Below are 23,666 nucleotides of genomic sequence, written 5' to 3' on the forward strand. Positions count from 1 at the left end.
TAGACATTTCTATCTCGCAATACCATCATTTACAGTTGACCGGGGCAGCTCTAGTAGGGCAGAAATTTGACTAACTGACTTGTTGGAAAGGTGGCATTCTATGACAGTGCCACATTTAAAGTCACTGAGCTCTTTAGTAAGGCCATTCTACTGCCAATGTTTGTCTATGTAGATTGCATGGCTGTGTGCTCGATGTTATACACCTGTCAGCAACAGGTGTGGCTGAAATAGCCAAATTCACTCATTTGAAGGGGGGTCCACATACTTTTGTATATATAGTGTATTTTAAGTATTAGCCAACCACACTATTTGTTATAGCAATCTGTCAGTCAATGACAGGACACGCAACCATTGGTTGATGCGTGCAACATATGAGCAGGGGAACACAACCTATATGTGGTTAGCTGATAAATACCTATCATGCATTGTAAGATCTGACAGGAGTCAGAAACATCTAAGCAGTGGAACATGACATAAGTATTTACTCAGTAGGGAGTCCAGGCAGTTATCTTCTCTACTATTGTTAGATCCCAGTTTACTAGTGGAGTAGCCTGCCTACTTCACAACAGGGTCTGTTGACTAATCCTAAAACAAATGATGGATAAGAAAAATAAAGACCAAAAACCATTGTACGCCAGTGAGCCACAATATCCACGACCCGTCCTGTTTATGACTGCACGTCCCAGTCCAGCACTCACTCCCATATTTTTTTGAACAAGTCAAGTGACGCCACTACTCCCTGTAGCCATATTGTTATTACTTTCAAGGCAACGAGTGAGCCGCTATCCGCGGACAGCAAGGTGGAGGGCGACTGACAAGTGTGGAATTTCATTAAAACGAAGCTACAAGTTACTTGTAAATTGCTGGCCGAAGTTAAAGTCGGGTATGTGCTTTGTTGGAATGATATCTCACTATTTGTGTTATATTCTTAGCCATAGTCACAGCTACTGTAGCTAGCGAACTCACCACTTGTCCACTGCACTGCGCTAACACTACAGCAGCTAAGTTAGCTAGTAAGTTGGAAACGGGACCGAATGGAGGATTTAGCTAGCCTTTGCATTAACATTGTGGCTAATGAGCTTAGCTAGCAACTAACTAAGTTGATCTAGCGATACACCAATTATGAATTATATTGAGATAACATTAGCCAAGTTAACCACGCGAGTCATCTTAAACTAGTAGCTAATGTTTGCTAGTTAACCAGTACACCATAGTTCGCTAACGACGTCTATCTTCTTTAGCGCCCATTGACGATAGTATCGTCTGACTGGGGGTGGTTTGTGTAAGAGCCCCGACGCTTGTTCTAAACGTTAACGCATCGTTTGCGGTAGGGTTTTGAAAACATAAGGTACGTATTTTGCATATCAGCAGGTGGGAAAAAGTACTCAATTGTCATACTTGAGTAAACATAGCTTAATAGAAAATGACTCAGTAAAATGAAAGTCACCCAGTAAAATACTACTTGAGTTAAAGTCAAAGTATTTAGTTTTAAATATACTTAAGTAGCTATCAAAAGTAATTTGAATTGCCAAAATATCAGATCAGAGACAGTAGGGATGAACAGGGATGTTCTCCTGATAAGTGTGTCAATTGGACCATTTTCCTGTCAGGGGAAATGTATGGAGTAAAAGGTACATGTTTAGTAAAAGTTGTCAAAAATATAAACATATTTCCATGTTACATGGCTTGTTTTCAGTAGTGATGGGGAAACAAAGCTTCCTGAAGCTTTGCACATTTCCAGCCAATTGTGTCAAATAGGTTCATTACTCGAGGCTTTGATCGACACTGTGTACACTAGTGGCACCTGGTAGTCAAAACAATTTAGCACAGCCAATTTATTATAGATGACATCCCACACAGCAAGGCACAGTGTAAGCTTTTTGTCATCTCCCAAAACAATCAGGTGTTTGGCGCCAGGTAGCCTAATGGTTAGAGCGTTGGGCCAGTAACCAAAAGGTTGCTTGGTCAATCCCTGAGCTGACAAGGTAAAAATCTGTCCTTCTGCCCCTGAACAAGGCAGTTAACCCACTGTTCCCCGGTAGGCCATCATTGTAAATAAGAATTTGTACTTAATTAACTGACTTGCCTAGTGAAATACAAATAAGAATTTGTATGTTGAAAACGTCATTGATCACGTGCCTTTGATAAAGTATCTGCACACTGCTTCAAAATAAACTGCTTAGCGATTGCCTTGGCGCGCCAGTATTAAACGTAACATCACTAGTTTATGGAAGACAGAGTGGACTAACAACTTGTGCTAATTAGCTATCTGCATCACTGACACCTGTGTGTAACAAACATGTGAGATGTAAGTAGAGGGATTTCTGTTTCTAGAACCGTACTGCAATTTAGAATCAATGCTTTCTTAAGAGCCCTTCCCAACAATGCGGAGAGAGAAATTTATAAACAATTGAAAAATTGTAACACGAGGAATAAATACATAATGAGTAATGATAACTTAGCTATATACATGGGGTACCGAGTCGATGTGAAGGGGTACGAGGTAATTGAGGTAGATGTGTAAATTGACTTTGCAACGGGATAGATAATTAACAGTAGCAGCAGCAGCAGCGTATATGAGTCAAAAGAGTTGGTGTAAAAAGGGCCAATGCAGATAGTCCGGGTGGCCATTTGGTTACATATTTACCAGTCTTATGGCTTGGGGGTAGAAGCAGTTCAGGGTCCTTTTGGTTCCAGACTTGGTGCATCGGTCCTGCTTGTTGTGCAGTAGCAGAACGAACAGTCTATAACCTGGGTGGCTGGAGTTTAGACAATTTTTTTAGGGACTTGGATGGCATAGAGCTTGTCCCCAGTGATGTACTGGGCCGTACGTACTACCATTAACACCTTGCACTTGGATGCCAAGCAGGTGCCATATTCAGTCACTAGGTTCAGGATTAAGAAATTGTGATTATGACATTAGTTAGCTAGCTAGATTTTCACCAGGTCAGAGCATCAGTGTTAAAATTAGAGGTATCTAGCTGTTGCTTTTACACACACACACACACACACACACACACACACACACACACACACACACTACTGCCCAGTGCCTGATACTGCTCACTTTACTGTAGAGTAGCAAAAGGACAAGGTTGTGCAAGTGTGTCAATAGGCTATTGCCTATTGAATACAGGTGCTGTCATACTTTTCCCCTCGTAGTTTCACGTGGTCAGAGGCAATGCATGAAATGTGCATCTGCAAAGAAGCATCTACAAGTAGTCTTTTGACAGCGGTTTTGTCCCTTGTTTTTTTTTTAGCTTAACAGTGTAAAAACCGTATTCAATGAGCTAGACCTAGGTGAGGCTAAATGCAATCGACTTGCCCAGGAGGACTCATCCCAGCCTCAGGTAACTAGCTGCTTTGCCACACACCGGTACAGGATGTTGCTCTGGTTTCTGTAATCCAATACACTTAATCCAATATGACACTGTTTATAAATGGATGCAGATTAAATACACTAGAATACTTCCCACTCTGAAACAAATAGGTTGCAGTCGCTTTAGCAGCTCACAAATATTGTTAACTTGCTAAAGTGATTGATGCAGTGTAGTGTATGTCACAGAAAGGCCTATAATGTATTGGTAAATAGTTTCCTGTCCCAACAGGAGGGTTCTTCATATTATGTAAGCGTTTCACTTCTGCATTTGTTGTGCCCGCCTCCCACCTGACGTTTTTGAAAAGGCACAATTCAGACTCACTTTTGCAATGCCTTTTACTTCTGATTGATTGTCTATGTATGTCTCTGTGAGAGGATTTCACTTGAGAGCTTCACTTCTGTGAGAGGATTTCAGTTGTTAGAACGTCACTTTTATCCAAATGGGAGGTAAGCAAACAGTTAGCAAGATGGGCCATGAGTGCCTAGTTTTTTATTGCTATTAAAAGACAGTTTTATTCAAAGTGGCTAACTGCAAGCCGTACCACTCAACTTTTTACCGTTCTCTGCTACCTTTTGTATTAAAATGTCCCAGAAGTGAATATGATGAACGAATGAGCACATCTGAAGGAGTGTAACAGATGTTGTTATGGTGCATTCCTGTGTAGCCAAACTCCTCGCTCTTGCTGGTTCTGCTCCTATGGTTGAGTTTAATGAGCACTACCAAAAACCTGGAAAGAGTTTGGAAGAGCAGCCATTTCACATGTCATCAGAAAATAGCATGTGTTAATACTCAAACCGCATATGGAGAGCAGCTACCCCTTTTCACTTTAAACATCAATCTGTAGTGAATGCTGTTGCCTGCTGCTGAGGGAGCGATTGTAGCTTTCTGAGTGAGTGGTATGAGTAACAACTTCTCCACATAGAAGCAGAGAGTTTAAGGGTCAACCACATGACACAGTGCCCTTTGACCTGTACCACAACTCGGTCGGAAAGAGGCATGTCAGTCGGACTCTTGATCTCCATGGGGATTTTACAACCCCATGAGCGGTCTGAGGCTGAGCTAATGCATAGACTTACTAAAGCTCCCACGCTTCCTGTACTGGAAATTGTAGTGCTGGAAATTATGTTGTCAGCCTATAGGCCTAGCCTAAAAAATAATGTTGGATCATACAGTTGAACTTTAGTTTTTGCAAGTCGGTTAGGACATCTACTTTGTGCATGACACAAGTCATTTTTCCAACAATTGTTTACAAACAGATTATTTCACTTATAATTCACTGTATCACAATTCCAGTGGGTCAGAAGTTTACATACACTAAGTTGACTGTGCCTTTAAACAGCTTGGAAAATTCCAGAAAATGATGTCATGGCTTTAGAAGCTTCTGATAGGCTAATTGACATAATTTGAGTCAATTGGAGGTGTACCTGCGGACATATTTCAAGGCCTACCTTCAAACTCAGTGCCTATTTGCTTGACATCATGGGAAAATCAAAAGAAATTGGCCAAGACCTCAGAAAAAAGATTGTAGACCTCCACATGTCTGGTTCATCCTTGGAGCAATTTCCAAACACCAGAAGGTACCACGTTCATCTGCACAAACAATAGTACGCAAGTATAAACACCATGGGACCGCACAGCCGTCATAACGTTCAGGAAGGAGACGCATTCTGTCTCCTAGAGATGAACGTACTTTGGTGTGAAAAGTGCAAATCATTCCCAGAACAACAGAAAGGACCTTGTGAAGATGCTGGAGGAAACGGGTACAAAAGTATCTATATCCACAGTAAAATGAGTCCTATATCGACATAACCTGAAAGGCCGCTCAGCAAGGAAGAAGCCACTGCTCCAAAACCGCCATAAAAAAGCCAGACTACGGTTTGCAACTGCACATGGGGACAAAGATTGTACTTTTTGGAGAAATGTCTTCTGGTCTGATGAAACAAAAATAGAACTGTTTGGCCATAATGATCATCGTGATGTTTGGAGGAAAAAGGGGGAGGTTCGCAAGCCGAAGAACACCATCCCAGCCCTGAACCACGGGGGTGGCAGCATCATGTTGTGGGGGTGCTTTGCTGCAGGAGGGACTGGTGCACTTCACAAAATAGATGGCATCATGAAGGGAACATTTATGTAGATATATTGAAGCAACAAATCTCAAGACATCAGTCAGGAAGTTAAAACTTGGTCGCAAACGGGTCTTCCAAATGGACAATGACCCCAAGCATACTTGCAAAGTTGTGGCAAAATGGCTTAAGGACAACAAAGTCAAGGTATTGGAGTGGTCATCACAAAGCCCTGACCTCAATCCCATAGACAATTTGTGGGCAGAACTGAAAAAGTGTGTGCGAGCAAGGAGGCCTCCAAACCTGACTGTTACACCAGCTCTGTCAGGAGGAATGGGCCATTATTCACCCAACTTATTGTGTGAAGCTTGTGGAAGGCTACCTGAAACATTTGACCCAAGTTAAACAATTTAAAGGAAATGCTACCAAATAGTAATTGAGTGCATGTCAACTTCAGATCCACTGGGAATGTGATGAAATAAAAGCTGAAATAAATAATTATTTCTACTATTATTGACATTTCACATTGTTAAAATAAAGTGGTGATCCTAATGGACCTAAGAGTGCATTTTTACTAGGATTAAATGTCAGGAATTGTGAAACTGAGTTTAAATGTATTTGGCTAAGGTGTATGTAAACATCCGATTTCAACTGTCTATAGCGTGTCAACTTTTGGCCTGAGAGGCAGCTGAAGTCAATGGGTGGTGACCTCAATGGTTTTTGCCAAGTTCATTTGGGTCAGTCACTTAGTCAAAGACAATCTTTCAATGATTTCAATCAATTCAAATCGAATCCCATGGTCCATTGCCTGCTCCATTAAGTTGATTCAGAGGTTTTATATAGCCTAGCCCACAACACTTGGGGATGGCTTCCCCTCTTCTGGTCAAATTTAACATCCTTTCTGCTTAATGCTTTTTTTTTGTGTTTTTTTTTACTAGCTTCTGAGTCAGCAAGTTACGGCAATGACTAAAGCTTTCCCTCCCAGGTTCTCAGTCAAGAATAGCAGCTGAATAATTATTTGCCATTTTAAGAGTAGGGTGTTTTTTTTGTGTTTTTTTTGTCCCTCGATAACCAGTGTTTCTTTTTTTTTAACTCTCACCTGCACAAGGTTATAATCTAGCCTATCACCAGGTGGCTTCACTGTAATAATTTACACCGTGGAATGTCCAACTCCACACCTTCACCTGAAGGTAGAGGTCCCCTAACAAAGGTTAGACTGAAATTCAAATTAAACCTTGTTGCTATTGGATTGATAAGGGTATTCAATAAATACAGTGTATTGGACATGCTTTGGTTAGACTGCCCTCTTGCTCTGGTTTAGAGAGCACATTCACAACAGTCCCAAGCAATTGTGCATGTCATGAATTAGGCTTGGGCAGTATATACCGGAGTATTTGGAAAGTCCACGGGATATATTTGTAGATACTTTTTAAGTAAATACCTGCAGTCAACTTGTGCAATACTATAGGAGATAAAGAACATTGCGTTCTTCAGTTCGTCTGTCACATTCTTATGAAGTTTACGGTAGTCCCCAGTCACGTGTCACATGGTGTTTGTTTACAAGAAAACGACGAGAGACTGGAGCTTTGAGTCACTCACTGTTGTGCAGCATGCGCCAGGAGATCTAATTACAGTATGGAATTCACAGCTAAATGTTTGCCAGCTAGATATATTTTATAACGTATGTTAAATCTAAAATGTGCTATATGTCTGCAGTTGTGCATTTGGTGTGCAAATTTAGTAGCTAGTTAGCTATCTAGCTAAGTGGTTAGCTTATTCCTAAATCAAGCATTCGCTTGGTAACAGCAGAGAATCCACTCCTGGATCAAGAGCCTTTGTGGGCAAATATTAGTTTTGTGCGTGCAGCAAAATGAGTGAGTAGTATTTTTGAGTTACTTATTTAGGTCAGAAACTGTACAAAATATTTACAATGGGCTCTTTGGCATTTAGTTGGCATTCTCTATTGGGATTTCACAGTGCATTCAGAAACTATTCAGACCCCTTCCCCTTTTCCACATTTTGTTACATTACAGCCTTATTCTAAAATGGATTATGTACATTTTTACTCATCAATCTACACACAATACCTCTTAATGACAACGAAACAGGTTTTAAGTAATTTTTGGAAATGTATTAAAAATAAAATTCAAATCTTACATAAGTATTCAGTCCCTTTACAATGAGACTCAAAATGAGCTCAGGTGCATCCTGTTTCCATTGATCATCCTTGAGATGTTTATGTTTATGTTTATTGGAGTCTACCTGTGGTAAATTAAATTAATTGGACATGATTTGGGAAGGCGTGCACACCTGTCTATACAAGGTCCCACAGTTGACAGTACATGTCATAGCAAAAACCAAGGTCAAAGAAATTATCCGTAGAGCTCTGAGACAGGATTGTGTCGAGGCACAGATCTGGGGAAGTGTACCATATCGACTGTAGTACCCGAAATGTCCAATGGCTTGTTTTGAAAGCCCCCCCCCCTATATTTGCAGTGAGGGGTTTGACATTAACTTAGCCCTGTCCTATTCAACAGGTCAATGTGGCTGCACTGCACACCTGTTTAGATATCACATAAACGGCCACATGACACAATATATTTACAACCCCCTTATCTCATATTGAGATCATGTAATCCTCTGTGTAGACATGCTGTGCTCATGGTAAGCCAGGAGTGTGTCCTCTACAAGGCTGAAGTTGTTTTTTGTAAGCTGTTGATAACAGTGTGGTAGTGTTTTTTTTTTTACTTCGTTACTCGATACCACAACAAATAAAGAAGGCATATCAACCAAAGTCACATAATGTCACTTGACCCAGACAGATCTTTTGAGTTCAATATCATTGCATTACAATTTTAGTTTTGGTAAAAAATAAAGAATTCCCTAAAGGTAATCATTTATTTGAATGGTAAATCTTACGGATGTGCAGCTTTTTTTGGTTTTAAACAATTCGGAGCGATTTGGTTTGATTAGAGGAACGATATGATTCGATGCACTAACATTTGTTGTATAAGCACATTCGTTTTCCATTCTAAATTCTAATCTGCAGCTAATGGAGTTTGAGCTGGGTGCCTTTAAGCTGAATCTGTCTGAGCTGACCTCTCACTGTGTCTGTGTGTGTGTGTGTGTGTGTGTGTGTGTCTGTGTCGGCACCTGAGCTGAGCCATAAGGATGACTCTGCATCTACCACCCCACTATCAGATAATGGGGATAATGTTTGCTTTTTGTCCCTAAACGTTAGATCTGGAATCCCCATCACCCACTAATTAATTTGTCATTTTTGCAAATTCAAAGTGTTTTACCTAGTAATGTATCAATATTCATGGTTACAAATTAGCTATGACATAGCCAATGACTATATAGCACAACTTTGGATTTCAGCCGTGTCTCAATTGAAGGGTTTAGACCTTTTTTGATTAAAAAATGTTTTATCTCCTCCCGCTTTGCCCATGCAGTGCGGGTAGCAAAAATAATTGCAAACATTGTTTATGCAGGATAAAGTTTATAATATCATATCTAAAAATGACTATATACACTGATTTTGTTTAAAGAAAACTATCAAAACTGTTGCTGATGGTGAACCTGAACAATCAATAAAAAATCTAGCCTAAGCCCCGATCAGCAGGTCGACTATAGTCAGCAGGTCTGCTACTTTATTCCGGTAAAACACGGTTTTCAACAGCTCATTTGATAACAATAACCTAGCAAATTACATTGGTGGTCAATCAACTAAAAAAGCCTAATATAGCACAAGCCAGGCCTCGTGGGACGTAGTGTACACAGTTTGACTAATCTACTGATATTGCCTGGGGTTGTTGGTAATCCATAATGCGATAAATTGCCTGTATTGATGCGATAAATACAACAATACATTTCAAACATGAATGTGCACAAGTTTTTATTTTTATTTTACTTTAAACTACAGCTACTAGTTTTATGGTTGCAGCCATCAGTTGTTCCATTAGCGATCACCTATATTGGCAAACTTTACATTTCTCTAGTATAGGCTACGTATCGTAAGGAACGATATCAGCGAAATGCCTGCGATAAGTGATTGGTATGGTCGGCTTCGATTATTTTCGGTTTACTGCCCCAGCTCTGGTTGTTCGGCGTGCAAAATTACTTGTTGATCAGTGATTGTCAACACCGTTACATGCTCGACACTGAAGGAGAGGAGACATCAGTTGTCACAAAGATGAGGTATTTTTGGAAGGTAAGAAGTAAGTAATAGCCTATGATCAACGTTTTAATGGATCTTCTGACCGGTCGGTTTGGGGTCCCTCCAACCGATGCAGTCATATCTTAAACATTTGAACCGGGGACCAATGCATGTTTAGATCCCTAGTAAATCTCTATTCCCAGGGGTATTCAACTCTTACCCTACGAGGTCCAGAGCCTGCTGGCTTTCTGTTCTACCTGATCATTAATTGCACACACCTGGTGTCTTCGGTCTAAATCAGTCCCTGGCTAGAGGGGAAAAAAGCAGTGGAACTGGCTTCAAGCTCCAGAGTTGAATTTGAGGTCTTTAGACTATTGATAGACTGGGTAAATCAAGATGTAACCTAGGCCTATCCACGGTACAGGTTAATGCATATTCAATAGGAGTGTGTGCATGCAATGAGTTATTGAGCTTATTTTAGCTGATTCCATGCGGCTACAGATGAAAATCATTTGGGGCTTATTTTATTATACTGATCAACATTTGCTGCTTTTTATTTGTATAAAAGTGTGCGCAGTCTCTTAAGACGCTTGACTTCATTCACACACAGTCAGTTCGAGGCTAGAGAAAAGATATGTGAATCGGGGGAGACAATGAAAATGTAAAGTTGTTCGTGTCAATCAGCTTTGAAATCAGCAATATTTTGCCTTAACGTTTACATATTATCCGAAGCATGTTACTAGGGTAGTGAATTGATGTTTGCTTCAGCTAGCAAGGAATGTTGGCCTATAATTTGTATTTATTTAACTAGGGAAGTCAGTTAAGAACAAATTCTTATTTACAATGATGACCTACCCCAGGCCAAACCCTAACCCGGACGACGCTGGGCCAATTGTGCGCCGCCCTATGGGACTCCCAATCACAGCCGGTTGTGATACAGCCTGGAATTGAACCAGGGTCTGTAGTGATGCCTCTATCACTGAGATGCAGTACATTAGACCGTTGTGCCCCTCGGAAGCTACCCGTATCCTCTTGCAAGTGTTCTAGCCTGTAATGCTAATGAGTGCAGTGGTTCCTCAGGCCAGGCTAGCGAAGAGTAAGTGGAGCAGGCACGGTGCTCTCCCGCTACAAGGGGACATCTGCTGCCCTGATAGACATACTTTATCCTCACTCAATCAGTAGACGACATGAGGCACGTTTGAGACTGACAGAAGTACCGAAAGTAACAAACTGGTTTTCATTTTCTATTATTGAAAAAGTACTGAAAGTTTGGTGTACTGTGCTACACTACAGTGCAGTGGTACTTCTCAGTCCCAAGGACCCAATAACATATTTTTTTCTGGCTGTCTGGTAAGTTCTGTCCTTGGCTGTGGAGTGGACAGCTCATGGTCCTCTGGTTCTTGGACTTCCTGCCATCCTTAAAATGAGCAGAATTCGATACCAAATGGAACAACTCTGTGAAATTGAGTCTACTACTGTTACCAAAAAGCAGTGACACTAGTAGAATCACCTCAGCATGATATAAGAGGAGATTTGGATTGGAGGAGAAGGAAGTGCAGAGTTGGGTGCAGTGAAGTAGTAGCCTAAATTATTTTGGTGGTGTCTGGTCACTGGTGACATTCGTTCTCAGTGAGGAGGCATAGGCCTATAGCTGTACTGTACTTCAGCTTACATAAACACCTGCTGGTGGTGAAGTCAAATGTGTCACATATACAGTGAGGGTGTGCTTATCCTCTCATACAACCTGTGCTACATGGTCCAAGGTGTTGTGACTCATGAGCTTGGCAGACATACTTTCACTTTAATAGCTGAAATATTCTCTTCCTGTCTGGTTGAATTATGCTATCCTCCGTATTTCATGCAATGCTTCCTTCAATTAAAGGAGTAATCAGCAATTTCTACAGCCATTTTAGACTTGTACACTGAGTGTACAAAACATTAAGAACACCTTCCTAATATTGAATTGCACCCCCCCCCCCCCCCCCCCCCACACTTTTTTTGCCCCCAGAACATGGATTCTCCAAGGTGTCGAAAGCGTTCCGCAGGGATGCTATGCCGTATTGACGCCAATATTTTCCACAGTTGTCAAGTTGGCTAGATGTCCTTTTGGTGGTGAACCATTCTTGATACACACAGGAAACTATTGGAAAACCCAGCTGTGTTGCAGTTCGTGACACAACCGGTGCACCTGGGACCTACTACCATACTCCGTTCAAAGGCACTTCAAACTTTTGGCTTGCCTATTCACCCTCTGAATGGCACATACACAATTCATGTCTCAATTGTCTGAAGGCATAAAAATCCTTTAACCCATCTCTTCCCCTTCATCTACACAGCTTTTGAAGTGACATCAATTAGGGATCATTGATTTCAACTGGATTCACCTGGTCAGTCTGTCATGGAAAAAGCAGGTGTTCTAAATGTTTTGTACACTCAGTGTAAATTTAATTATATGTACCCATTTGATTCTTGAAGAATATAACTTATAAATGCCTTATGACTTAAGTTCAACTGTCGTGCCCTATCATAACCCCAAATATAAACATGTTTTACCCCCAATCTTTGTCAACAAAGTAAATACAAACCCTATATAGCCTTAAAACATGGTTAAAACTATAATTTTGACATCATGGATGGTGAATCCTTGCATCCATAGCTCTATGAATTTGAGTGGTTACATTTCTCAAGCCCTATCCCTTAACTTTTTACTGAAACTTTTGGGGAGGTCGCTTTATTGTTTTAATTGCTGGTTTCTGCTTTAAGGTCATGAATTCATGTTTTGGTGAAAGGTGTAAAAATAACTTGATGCTCATCTCTTTAGAGGAATGTGTGCAAGGTAATTACTTCCTCTTTAGGAGGCGGCTGTGGCAAACAAACTGTGCATACAACATGTGCATAAAACAAACTGCATAAAACATTAACCTTTGACTATTGGATGTTCTTATAGGCACTTTAGTATTGCCAGTGTAACAGTATAGCTTTCGTCCCTCTCCTCGCCCCTACCTGGGCTCGAACCAGGAACACATTGACAACAGCCACCCTCGAAGCAGCGTTACCCATGCAGAGCAAGGGAAACGACCACTCCAAGGCTCAGAGCGAGTGACGTTTGAAACGCTATTAGCGTGCGCTAACTGGCTAGCCATTTCACTTTGGTTACACAAGCCTCATCTCGGGAGTTGATAGGCTTGAAGTCATAAACAGCGCAATGCTTGACGCACAACGAAGAGCTGCTGTCAAAACGAACAAAAGTGCAGTTTGAATGAATGTTTACGCGCCTGCTTCTGCCTACCACCGCTCAGTCAGATACTTGTATGCTCAGTCAGATTATACGCAACGCATGACACGCTAGATAATATCTAGTAATATCATCAACCATGTGTAGTTAACTAGTGATTATGATTGATTGTTTTTTATAAGATAAGTTTAATGCTAGCTAGCAACTTACCTTGGCATACTGCATTCGCGTAACAGGCAGTCTCCTTGTGGAGTGCAAAAAGAGGCAGGTCGTTATTGCGTTGGACTAGTTAACTGTAAGTTTGCAAGAGTGGATCCCCCGAGCTGACAAGGTGAAAATCTGTCGTTCTGCCCCTGAACGAGGCAGTTAACCCACCCTTCCTAGGAAGTCATTGAAAATAAGAATGTGTACTTAACTGACTTGCCTAATTAAATAAAGATTAAATAAAGGTGTTAAAAATGTTTTTAAAAATTGGTGTCCAAAAATACCGATTTCCGCTTGTTATGAAAACTTGAAATCGGCCCTGATTAATCGGTCGACCTCTAGATAGAGCATACAAATTGCTCTTTCTCCTTTTCTTCCTTCTGACACTTTCATTCTCTTAGTATCTGAGTCACTTCTCTGTCTTGCCAGAGTTCATGAGACGTGGGCCGGTATAGAACTGCATTGCACTTTCAGACTCAGTGGTCCTCAGAGTATTCTAGTGTCTGAAAGTTAGTTAGGCTAAGAAATGTTGTAGCCCAGCACTGAGGAGAAAGGTTGAATGTCCCCTGCTGCCTCCCTCCATCTGCTTCATGAATACAATTGTTTTGCAATGGTGACCCATCTGTGGAAACCTTGGATTATTTTTAGATGAACTGTCTCCCAATTTGAGACTGAAAGAAGACTGTTTTGCATGCAGTGCCTCTTCTGTTCAACGTTACAGGAAGGAAAGGGCAAGGAACCATTCATTATGAGAGCCAGGCCTTTTTAAACCTGCTGTTTATTGGCAGTGTCTCCTCCTATACCATTAGTTTATTATGACCATTACACCATGTGTAGCTTGGATGCCCTCCTGCCTATGGAAAATGTTAGCATTATTGGCCTTCATGTTGCCTCAGGAAGATGTAGGGTGGCAACTGTGTTCATTGGGCCCTCCCCACAAACTCATATAAACTTCACATAGAAAATGTTGTGGGGAGAAGAAGAAGAACTAACATCATGAGTGTTGACTTTCTGAAGAAGTCCTGTTTTCATGTCTGCATAATGTTGGGTGTATTTTCACAACCTCAATCTGATTCTGGGAAAAATGGCTAGAAAAATAAACCTGAAAGAGCGAGAGGACAGGGCTTGTAATCTATTAATCATGGGTTTATCTTTAGCTACTGCTTCTCCCGTAACCCGAGGTAGGCTATAGCAACAAGTGTCGGCGTCAGCTAACCCTGCCATTCAAAATTAAGTCTTTAGTCCTGTTACTCCAGCATCCAAAACTATGAGGAGAGCGCTGTAAAAGGGTGTCCTTTTTCCTAACCTGTCCAAGATCTGGTGTCGCTGATGGCGGAGGGAAAGTTTATGAGGTTCTGAAAGGACCAGCTGGTGATGGGAAAGCCCATAGTCAACCTGGTGCTGGGATAGAGGTGTATTCACCACCTTGCTACCTACCCTCTGCTACCTGGCAACCTTCTCCCACCTGTCAACTTGGTAACCTGTACGTCCACTCAGAGACAAGAGGCACAAGAGCAACCAATCAGCAAATGACAACCTAAAACACTCCCAAGTGTTGTTGCCACCTATTGCGTGGTGTCTGACCGGAGTCTAGATTTGTGTGAGGAGGTGGTTATCCTGTATGTGTTTTGGCTTGGTAGTTCTTTTGCAAAAAATGTTCTTTTTTTGTTGTTGTTGTTGATATTACTCTTGAAATCAAGTCTTTTTTTTTTTATCTGTCATTATTAATAACAGTACTAAATATTTCGTGGACATACGCATGTGTTTGATTTGATGACTCATGAGTAATTACCCTGTTCCAGTGCATATTTTCTTTTGTCACGGATCATTTGGACAAATCACGATTTCACAGGTGTGCGTGCACATCTTTAAAATTTCAGAGAGGGGAGGGGTCATTTGGCCCATACATTTGCCTGTAACCTGCAAGGAGAGGGGGTGGAGCTACAGCTCTGCTTCCCCTCATTCTAGTATATTTTCTGGCAAGTCTGCAACCAGAACTTAATCAAGCATCTGATGCAATTACGTGGGATTTTAGTTATGGATTTCCGAGATTACTCGATACTAGGTAGTGGACCCTGTGCACCCTAACCTATTTGACAGCAGAAGTACATGCACGCACATGCATAGTATTAAAAGGTCTAAATTAATTCAGTCAGTATGTGCTTACTCTTTCAGGCAGTGCACTGGTTGACCCGTTGAGCTGAAGGTGGTGTATGGCCCGAGCTAAGCTGAAAGGACATGAGATTTTTTTCTGTCTTCCCCATCTGTTTACTGCGTGTCACACTGAAGAGGAGGCGGTGTGAAAGTGAGACTGAGGTCATTCTGCTGTTATTTTGGATGAGAGCTGGAATCTGCTTCTTCGGAACTAAATCTATTGAATCCACTGAAGCACTACATGTACTATAGGCCTAAGACACGTTAGGCCTGTTACTGTATAAAGTTCATGCAAAATCTATAGCCTCACTGAAGCACTTTTCTCTGAAATGGCATAGGCCTCCCTCTCCACTCTGTGTTTAACTTTGCAAAGCAGAGGTGAGTCACAGTAGTTCACACAGTCACAACCAGGATTGGCAGTTGGTTTTGTCCCAACATGTTGGGCCCTTCAGATGAAAACCACCACGCCTAACCTGGTGGGCGCAGAACGTTGCGCCTAAATGCTGAATGTCAAAGCGTCCTCGTATGCCTTTGCCATTTACATGTAGGTGTTTGAATCGATGCCTCCATGCAGCCTCACCACCGCAAAGTATTTTTTTTTACAGTGTAATGAGATCAAGATCATCTGTTGTAATCAGATGTGTTGAAAGGTTTTAGGCCTTCTCTTTTTCTATTGGTCATTAAGTACCAATGAAGAGACCAAGCAGCCTTGTATGTATCTTTATCTTAACCTAACTCCCTATGATTAATTTCCCTGACACAATCCTTCATCTCCTTTTCTCTTTTTTTTCTCTCTTTTCTTTCTTTCTCAGGCACGGCTCTAGATCTCATCTTCCTCTTGACTGCAGCTGAAGCTTGTCGTCATGGCAGTAGGCAGAGAGGCCTCACTAACAGGGCTAATATGTCTCTAAACAATATCCCCTCCAGGCAGGGGCACACAAGGCCCTATACTCCATGGCTCCATATTACCTGTCGTCAATAGTGAGCTCTCTGGGCTAGGTGGCTAATGCACAGATAACTGTGAGCCTGTGTGCCCTCCCTGCCTGTAGCTTGGCCCCAGTGCCTATGTTAGTGTTAGCTTCTGCTGCTAATTAGCACAATCCCAGAGCAGCAACAGTGGGGCCAGGCCTGGAGTGGCATTGTGTTGCTATGATCCACTCCATATTAGAGATCTGTCAGAGGTGTGTACCTAGGTTTGAATTTGTCTTGGTATCAACATCAAGAGATGGCCTAGTTGAGTAGACTGTATGCAATCTGTAGGCTTGATTTGAGATTGAGTGATCAAAAATAATGTGCCTATAGTATTGTATGCATCAGATGCATGTGCATCACCAGTTCAAACAACTGAAGTCTGTCCCTCTTGCAGGGTACAGGCCCACAGGGAAAACACAGCCCATCATCTTTCTCATCAATTACCTTTGACCTATATGAATGTACAATTACAAGCTCCCGCTCAGTGCTTTTGCTGGAAGTTGGGTCAAAGCAGATTAACTTCTGTGTTTGCTTTGCTAGTTTTGGATTCACTCCAAAGAGTGGGAGAGATGAGGGTAGCATTGTATTTGTCACATACGCTGAATAGAACAGGTGTAGACCTTACAGTGAAATGCTTACTTACAAGACCTTAACCAACAAAATGAGAGGTATAAAATAACAGTAGTGAGGCTACATACAGGGGGCACCGGTACAGTCAATGTGCGGAGGCACAGATTAGTCGAGGTAATTGACGTAATATGTACATGTAGGCAGAGTTAAAGAGACTATGCATAGATAATAACCATAGAGTAGCGGGAGGTAGCCTTTTGACTAGCTGTTCAGGAGTCTTATGGCTTGGGGGTAGAAGCTGTTAAGAAGCCTTTTAGACCTAGACTTGGCCCTCTGGTACAGCTTGCCGTGCGGTAGCAGAGGACATCTATGACTATGGTGGAGTCTTTGACAATTTTTAGGGCCTTCCTCTGACACCGCCTGGTATATAGGTCCTGGATTGCAGGAAGCTTGTTGTTGACATACCAGGCAGGGATGAAACCCGTCTGGATGCTCTTGATGGTGCAGCTGTATAACTTTTTTAGGCTCTGAGGACCCATGCCAAATCTTTTCAGTCTCCTGAGGGGGAATAGGCTTTGTCGTGCCCTCTTCACAACTGTCTTGGTATGTTTGGACCATGATAGTTTGTTGGTAATGTGGACATTAAGGAACTTGAAGCTCTCAACATGCTCCACTACAATGAATAGCATTCTCATGTAGGTGTTCTTTTTGTCCAGGTGGGAAAGAGCACTGTGGAGTGCAATAGAGACTGCATCATCTGGGGATCTGAGGCGGTATGCAAATTGGAGTGGGTCTAGGGTTTCTGGGATAATGATGTTGTGAGCCATGACCAGCCTTTCAAAGCACTTCATGGCTACAGACATGAGTGCTACGGGTCGGTAGTCATTTAGGCAGATTACCTTAGTGTTCCTGGGCAAATGGGTCTTTCTGGTTTCATGCCATGGTTCTGAAGCTGCAGATGGAAGTGCCCTAAGGATAGAGAGAGTGAGGGAATTAGATTGAGAAAGACAGATGGTGTTTTCTGGGCAGAGAGCGAGGTTAAGGAGGCGAGCGAGTAATGGAGGTTGTCATCGTTATGAAAGTTAGGAGCAGCTTGGTTTTTCTACTGGTACGTCAGAACCTGTTAGAATATAATGTCCCAGTGCAATTCTCTACTGGTACATCAGAACCTGTTAGAATATAATGTCCCAGTGCAATTCTCTACTGGTACATTAAAGGGATAGTTCACCTAAATGACATTGGTTTCCTTACTCTGTAAGCAGTCTATAGACAAGGTATGACAGCAATCCATGCTTTGGTTTAGTTTCAACATTTTTCCAAGTCATGGGACTGATATTAGCATTTTTCGTGCTTCATGTTCAAAGCATCAATAAGTTACTTTATTGAGCTTTACAATCAATGTAAGATACTTTCACATGATTTGGATATGATGCGTGGGGGGAAAAAAACTATCAGTCCCATGACTTGAATGGGATTTGTGCCACAAATGCTAAAACGTTAGCATGTGGAAACCGTGCCAGACGAACTAAACCAAAGTATGGGCTGTCATACCTTCTCCATCGACTGCTTACAGGGCATAATTAAGTCATTTCAGTGAACCATCTCTTAAAGACCCATATTAAACTCTTTCTCTTTTTTAACACCCATCTTCTGTGGATATCATTATTCTGCAGCTATCAACCTTCATTAAAATGGTTGTCCAGATTATTTTGTGGGGACGATGGGAGTTATTAATACTAAGCATTTGCTTCTCTGTGTGTGTGTGTGTGTGTTCCTTGAAGCAGTGTTTCCCCTATATTAATTTAGCAGCGGTGCCGCCACTGAAAAAATAAATATAAATAAAATCCAGATTTCTGTCGAGACGCACTTTTAAGATCAGAGTGACAAGTTACAACAAGTTGCTTATCTTCCTCAGATTTTCAGTAGCTTGCCCGAGAACCTACAAGGTAACTTGAAATCCTGGAAGTGTAGCCAACCCATAGAGATTGAGGATTCGAGAGCCCAAGAGCCCGTTTTAGCATGGGCAGCGCTATTGATGACTTTCACCATTTTGAAGTAGTTAGCAGGGTGGGACTTCTCATGAGTAAAGGAAGGATCACATAATTCCATCCAGGTCATCAGGAGGCATCAGCCAGTGAATTATACTTGTGTGAAAAGGTGGCAGTAAATGTATACCTGTTCAAACAGCACACTTCAGGTGGCAGTATGCACCCTTTCACTTTGTTTACCATCTCATAGGAGTAGTAGAGGAAGAACATTTGACTACTTCAAAATGGAGATGGCCTCAATGGTGCTGCCCATGCTCTCACAGTTGCCGTAATAGAACAAATACAATGTTGCGTCCTCTAACTATCTTTTAGCCAACCTTATTAATGTGATAATTGTTAACTAAGATAGTAACATTACGCTAGCTAAATTTACTTTTTGGGTTAATATAGAATGGTCTGGTGGTGTCATTGAGATCAAGAGAGAAAATGAAACTGTCCTTGATTTTCAGAAGTGTTTTAAAGGAAGACAACAATTACATGTTCATGTATTTTGGAGTAGGATGTCCAATAAAGCTCACTCAAAAAGGAGGATTTTCATCTTTTATTAAGTTAATAAAGCAGCTAAGTGAATGAGACTTCAGCCCTTGTCCATGGACATTTTTCAGAGGTTCTCAATTGAAATTAGTCTGTATTGCCTGACATATTTCCAATATTGCTTTTCATATTCTTAAAATACAATGAGGATTAGACTTTTTTTTCCACTTTCAATATTTGTATCACAGCTTTGAAGGGGTATTTGCAAAACATTCAAATACAATAGTTTTCTCTCTCTCTCTCTGTCTGCTCCAGGCGAGGCTAAGATGGTGGACCGGCTGGCGAACAGCGAGGCCAACTCCAAGCGGATCCAGGTAGTCGAGGGCTGCTTCGGCGCAGCGGGCCAGCCATTGGTCATACCGGGGCGGGTACTCATCGGTGAGGGTGTGCTCACCAAGCTGTGTCGCAAGAAGCCCAAGGCGCGCCAGTTCTTCCTGTTCAACGACATCCTGGTGTACGGCAACATTGTCATCCAGAAGAAGAAGTACAACAAGCAGCACATCATCCCGCTGGAGAGCGTCACCATTGACACGGTGGCTGATGAGGGCGACCTGCGGAATGGCTGGCTCATCAAGACACCCACCAAGTCCTTCGCTGTCTACGCCGCCACCGCTACTGAGAAGTCAGAGTGGATGAGCCACATCGGCAAGTGCGTGGGCGACCTGTTGGAGAAGAGCGGCAAGGCGCCAACTGGCGAGCACGCAGCCGTCTGGATACCAGACTCAGAGGCCACCCTCTGCATGCGCTGCCAGAAGATCAAGTTCACGCCCCTCAGCCGCCGCCACCATTGCCGCAAGTGCGGCTATGTGGTTTGTGGCCCGTGCTCTGACAAGAAGTTCCTGCTGCCCAGCCAGTCGTCCAAGCCGGTGCGTGTGTGTGAGTTCTGTTACCTGCAGCTGGCCTCCGCAGGAGGGGGGATGGGCTTAGGCCCACGCTCGGACTCCTACAGCCGGTCAGGGTCAAAGTTCAACAACGTGTCGGACGACGAAGATGAGGAGGACAGCAGTGACTGAGGAAGGCCCTCCTGACAGCCTTCCATCTTCCCCTTTTAGTAATCAATTAGCAATATTCCACTTATAATTATAGTTTTTTTCTCTCCACAGCAGGGTTTTGAAGAAAAGTTTTTTTTTTCTTCTAGCTGAAATAAATGCTTTTTAATGATAATATAGTGAAATGCCTGATGGGAATTGTAGTAAGTTTGGTAAAAATATCCCACACACTATTTGTAGTATGGCTGCTTCCTGTATGGCGTGCTCCACAGTCATCCTCTTTGTTTTCCATTAAACAGTGGACCTCACTACAGGAGAGAATGATGCTAGGAGTCATGTAGCACCTCTCATTGTCCTCTCTGCTAATGTCATCCTCTTCTATTATATTCTTGAATTCATTTCCGCTTTTTTTTATTTTATTTTTTTATTTTTTTTTACAGATGAACCTTGGGGTACATGCCTCAATGCTGATATTTCTGCAGGGAGAAGCGATTAGCATTCAGTCACACGTCACATGGTCTACCTACTCATTTCAATATTTCAGGTAAAATACCTATAGGTGCTTTTTTTTCTAGGTTTGTAGCCGCTTCATTATTTTCTAACCTAAATAACCCCTCCTTCACTAACCTCTCAAATGACAAATCAGCTAAAGCGTTATGATTGTATGGTGAAGCTCCTCTAGGTGTGTATGTCTTAGCATACAGTGTTGGCCAACTTTCAGTTTTGAAGTTGAAGAGTTTTTCTACACAGTTTAGCTTGTAATAGCATGTATTTGAAATGCACATATTCAATCATCCCAAAAATGTACCTCACACAGACCTTAATTTTCACACAGTGCCTTCTGAGAAAGTGAGTTGTCTGGGCAGCCCTGTTTTAATGAGATATTGCATCAGACCCTAGTACTGTAACTTCTATTTTGAGGCTGTGTTCTGTCGGTATAACCCTAAGCTGAATAATGGCTGTAGGGAGAAGTTTGTGTGATCATTGTGTGTGTGAATGTGCTAGAAAGCTTTACTTCAGATATTTTTTACTAAATCATAGAAAACATGCACCTAAAAATATTGTCATGCTTTATAGAGTACTGTCCAGTGTTGGAGATATGTGTTAGGTGTTGGTTTATCTAAAGTATTTGGCAAGTTTCTGGCTGGAGTTTCCACTGAGTGCCTCTAGAGTGCTGTGAGAGCAGAAACTTGACCTGTGGTGATCAGGAAATCAGTCCATTGTCTTACTGTGGTCTCTTCAGTATGTGACTGCTTCCTAACCTGCCTTCACAGTTCCAGGGTATCATGACCTGTCAGAAAATAAAGCTGACCTGAACTTGCCTGAACAGAGAATGGGAAATCTTTGCATAACGCACAGGAACTGTACAGGAAGTGTCTACCATCGACTTGTCTCAGAGGAACCAGGACTGTCCCTGCCCCCCTGTGGCCCTCTTCCAACTGTATTTCCCTATAAGGTATGGCCATTCTGTGTCAGCTGACACTGACATGTGAAAGGCTTGTTGGAGGACTAATGATGACCTACCCGCAACCACCATCACTTTTTCACGCTGTGAAGCGAATGTCAAATGCACTAACCATTTCAGGTTTTACACTCTGGGACAGACAGATCTAATTCAATCACTTTCAGTCTGGGCATAGTTTATCTTCCTGTGTTTCCATGGGAATCCTTTCTCTACAATTTTTAAAGCAACTTGTTTTTACACCTAAGCAGTCAGGCTCACAGGTGGCAAAGACTTGAACTAATTTGCAGTCTTTCAGTGTAATATGGAACGTTTATCCTGAGATGTGTGTGTTTGAGTGACAGAACTGACAAAAGGGATCATTTTTCTTTCCTTTTTTTATTTTTTAGCTTCTCTAAGAAGTAACTGTAGAACCCTATAAAAGTCCATCTCTTTGGCAAGCAATAAGACATGAGACGTCATACAGTACTTCGATGCAAATCTCCTACCCCATTGTCTTTGATTATCAGGTTGTATTGTTGCAGATGCTCAAAATACTACATCCCTCACTCTTGAAGGTTTATCATTATACTCAAACAACAAACCGATATTGGGCACAACTATATTAATGCAAATCCTACCATAATCTGTAGTTTCCTTAACTATTTTTTCTTCTTCTTTCACCTCACTTAAGGAATATTTTGAAATGACTTCTGTTGATTTTGTATATTTGTATAGTATTTGGGATTTGTTTTGTACAGTATACTATGTAGTTATACAAATGCCGCTGTTTCAGGTCTCTTGTGCTCGTCTCGTCTTCATGTATGGACCGGATTAAACACCAGCACTTTACTCTCTTTCTCTGGAGAGAGGTCGTAAACAAGAGCTACATTGCCGCTGAGACCGTAAACTGACAGGACTGGATTTCCTGTCTGACATCACCTCAGGAGAGTGAGCTAGGGGTACCTACACAACCTGAGAATTAACATTGTACACCCGTTAAGCAAAAATGATGTCTGAACACAGAACTGAGGGAACAATGTGAGATTTCTGAAAAGGAGCATACCATACTTTTTTGTTTGTTTTCTTTGCCTGCTTATCTGGTTTGGTTTGTTAACCTCTCAAGCCTCATGGAATTGAAGTTCTCTCCATTGCTATCGGTGGTGTTTTTTGTTGTCTTCTCTAAGGTGTTTTTTTTTCTGTTGCCATTTAAATTCTCGTTATAAAAGTCTTAAGGGCTTAAACCTGAATGTAATACAGCATATCATCATTGGATACTAATTTTCTCTGAATTGAAATATATAAATACCATATTGCCTAAAATCTGTCTCTTCTTTGGCTCGCTGGAAAAAGTCCTCATGGCTTCAGAGGGGAATGCCTATTTACTATGGTGTTTAGAGGGAGCTTGCTAGGTGGTGGCGACAGTCTTCTCGGGGAGCTGAGAACTGACTGCTCCATGACCTCATAGGCTGCCTGATAGTCACATGGCCTGTAGTGCTCGTAACAATCATGCCATAATCCAACAGCCAAACGGCTCTGTCAGTGCAGTTTTCAAGCTCCGTATGTCCAGTGACTCAATGGGAAGCCCAGATAATTCTGAGACTTATTTTGTTTTCCTTATGCATATCTTAACATTCGTGATCAAGTCACTTTTAGTTATGTAGTAGAATTTAATTAGCCACTGCTTTCTATTCCGAGCATCGCAGAATTCCTTGTGTATTGTGCAACTTAACCAATTCTTACACAATGTTGAGGAATTCTGCCAGGCTCTGCACCAAGCATTTCAGAATGCTATTTTACTCATTCTGAAGATGCCATGTTCATAGCTGTCCTTTCATTTATCTGTTCGACATCTTACATTCATCCATTTCTGAGGAATTATCAAGAGGCCCTCAACTGATCCTTTGGTGTCTTGAC

At 41.8% G+C, this 23,666-nt stretch overlaps 1 protein-coding gene across 9 annotated transcripts; it reads left to right on the plus strand.

The window, feature by feature from the left end:
* Positions 1-548: 548 nt before the first annotated feature.
* plekhf2 (pleckstrin homology domain containing, family F (with FYVE domain) member 2) lies at positions 549-23,072 on the plus strand. Of its 9 annotated transcripts, XR_005036299.1 has the most exons (4): positions 3,194-3,350; positions 19,575-20,370; positions 20,749-20,852; positions 21,583-23,072. XR_005036299.1 is itself a non-coding variant. In XM_036945578.1 (3 exons), the coding sequence occupies exon 3, from the start codon at positions 19,586-19,588 to the stop codon at positions 20,330-20,332; it is 747 nt and encodes a 248-aa protein (XP_036801473.1). In that variant the 5' UTR covers positions 549-883; positions 16,008-16,376; positions 19,575-19,585; the 3' UTR covers positions 20,333-23,072. The 9 variants fall into 9 exon arrangements, 7 of the variants coding, with proteins under 7 accessions (XP_036801473.1, XP_021414237.1, XP_036801474.1 ...); XM_036945578.1 differs by lacking the exon at positions 3,194-3,350 and adding exons at positions 549-883; positions 16,008-16,376 and having other exon boundaries at positions 19,575-23,072; XM_036945557.1 differs by having other exon boundaries at positions 20,749-23,072.
* Positions 23,073-23,666: the final 594 nt, after the last annotated feature.

This window comes from Oncorhynchus mykiss, chromosome 2 (genome assembly GCF_013265735.2).
Source record: "Oncorhynchus mykiss isolate Arlee chromosome 2, USDA_OmykA_1.1, whole genome shotgun sequence".
In the NCBI taxonomy this organism is placed as follows: domain Eukaryota; kingdom Metazoa; phylum Chordata; class Actinopteri; order Salmoniformes; family Salmonidae; genus Oncorhynchus; species Oncorhynchus mykiss.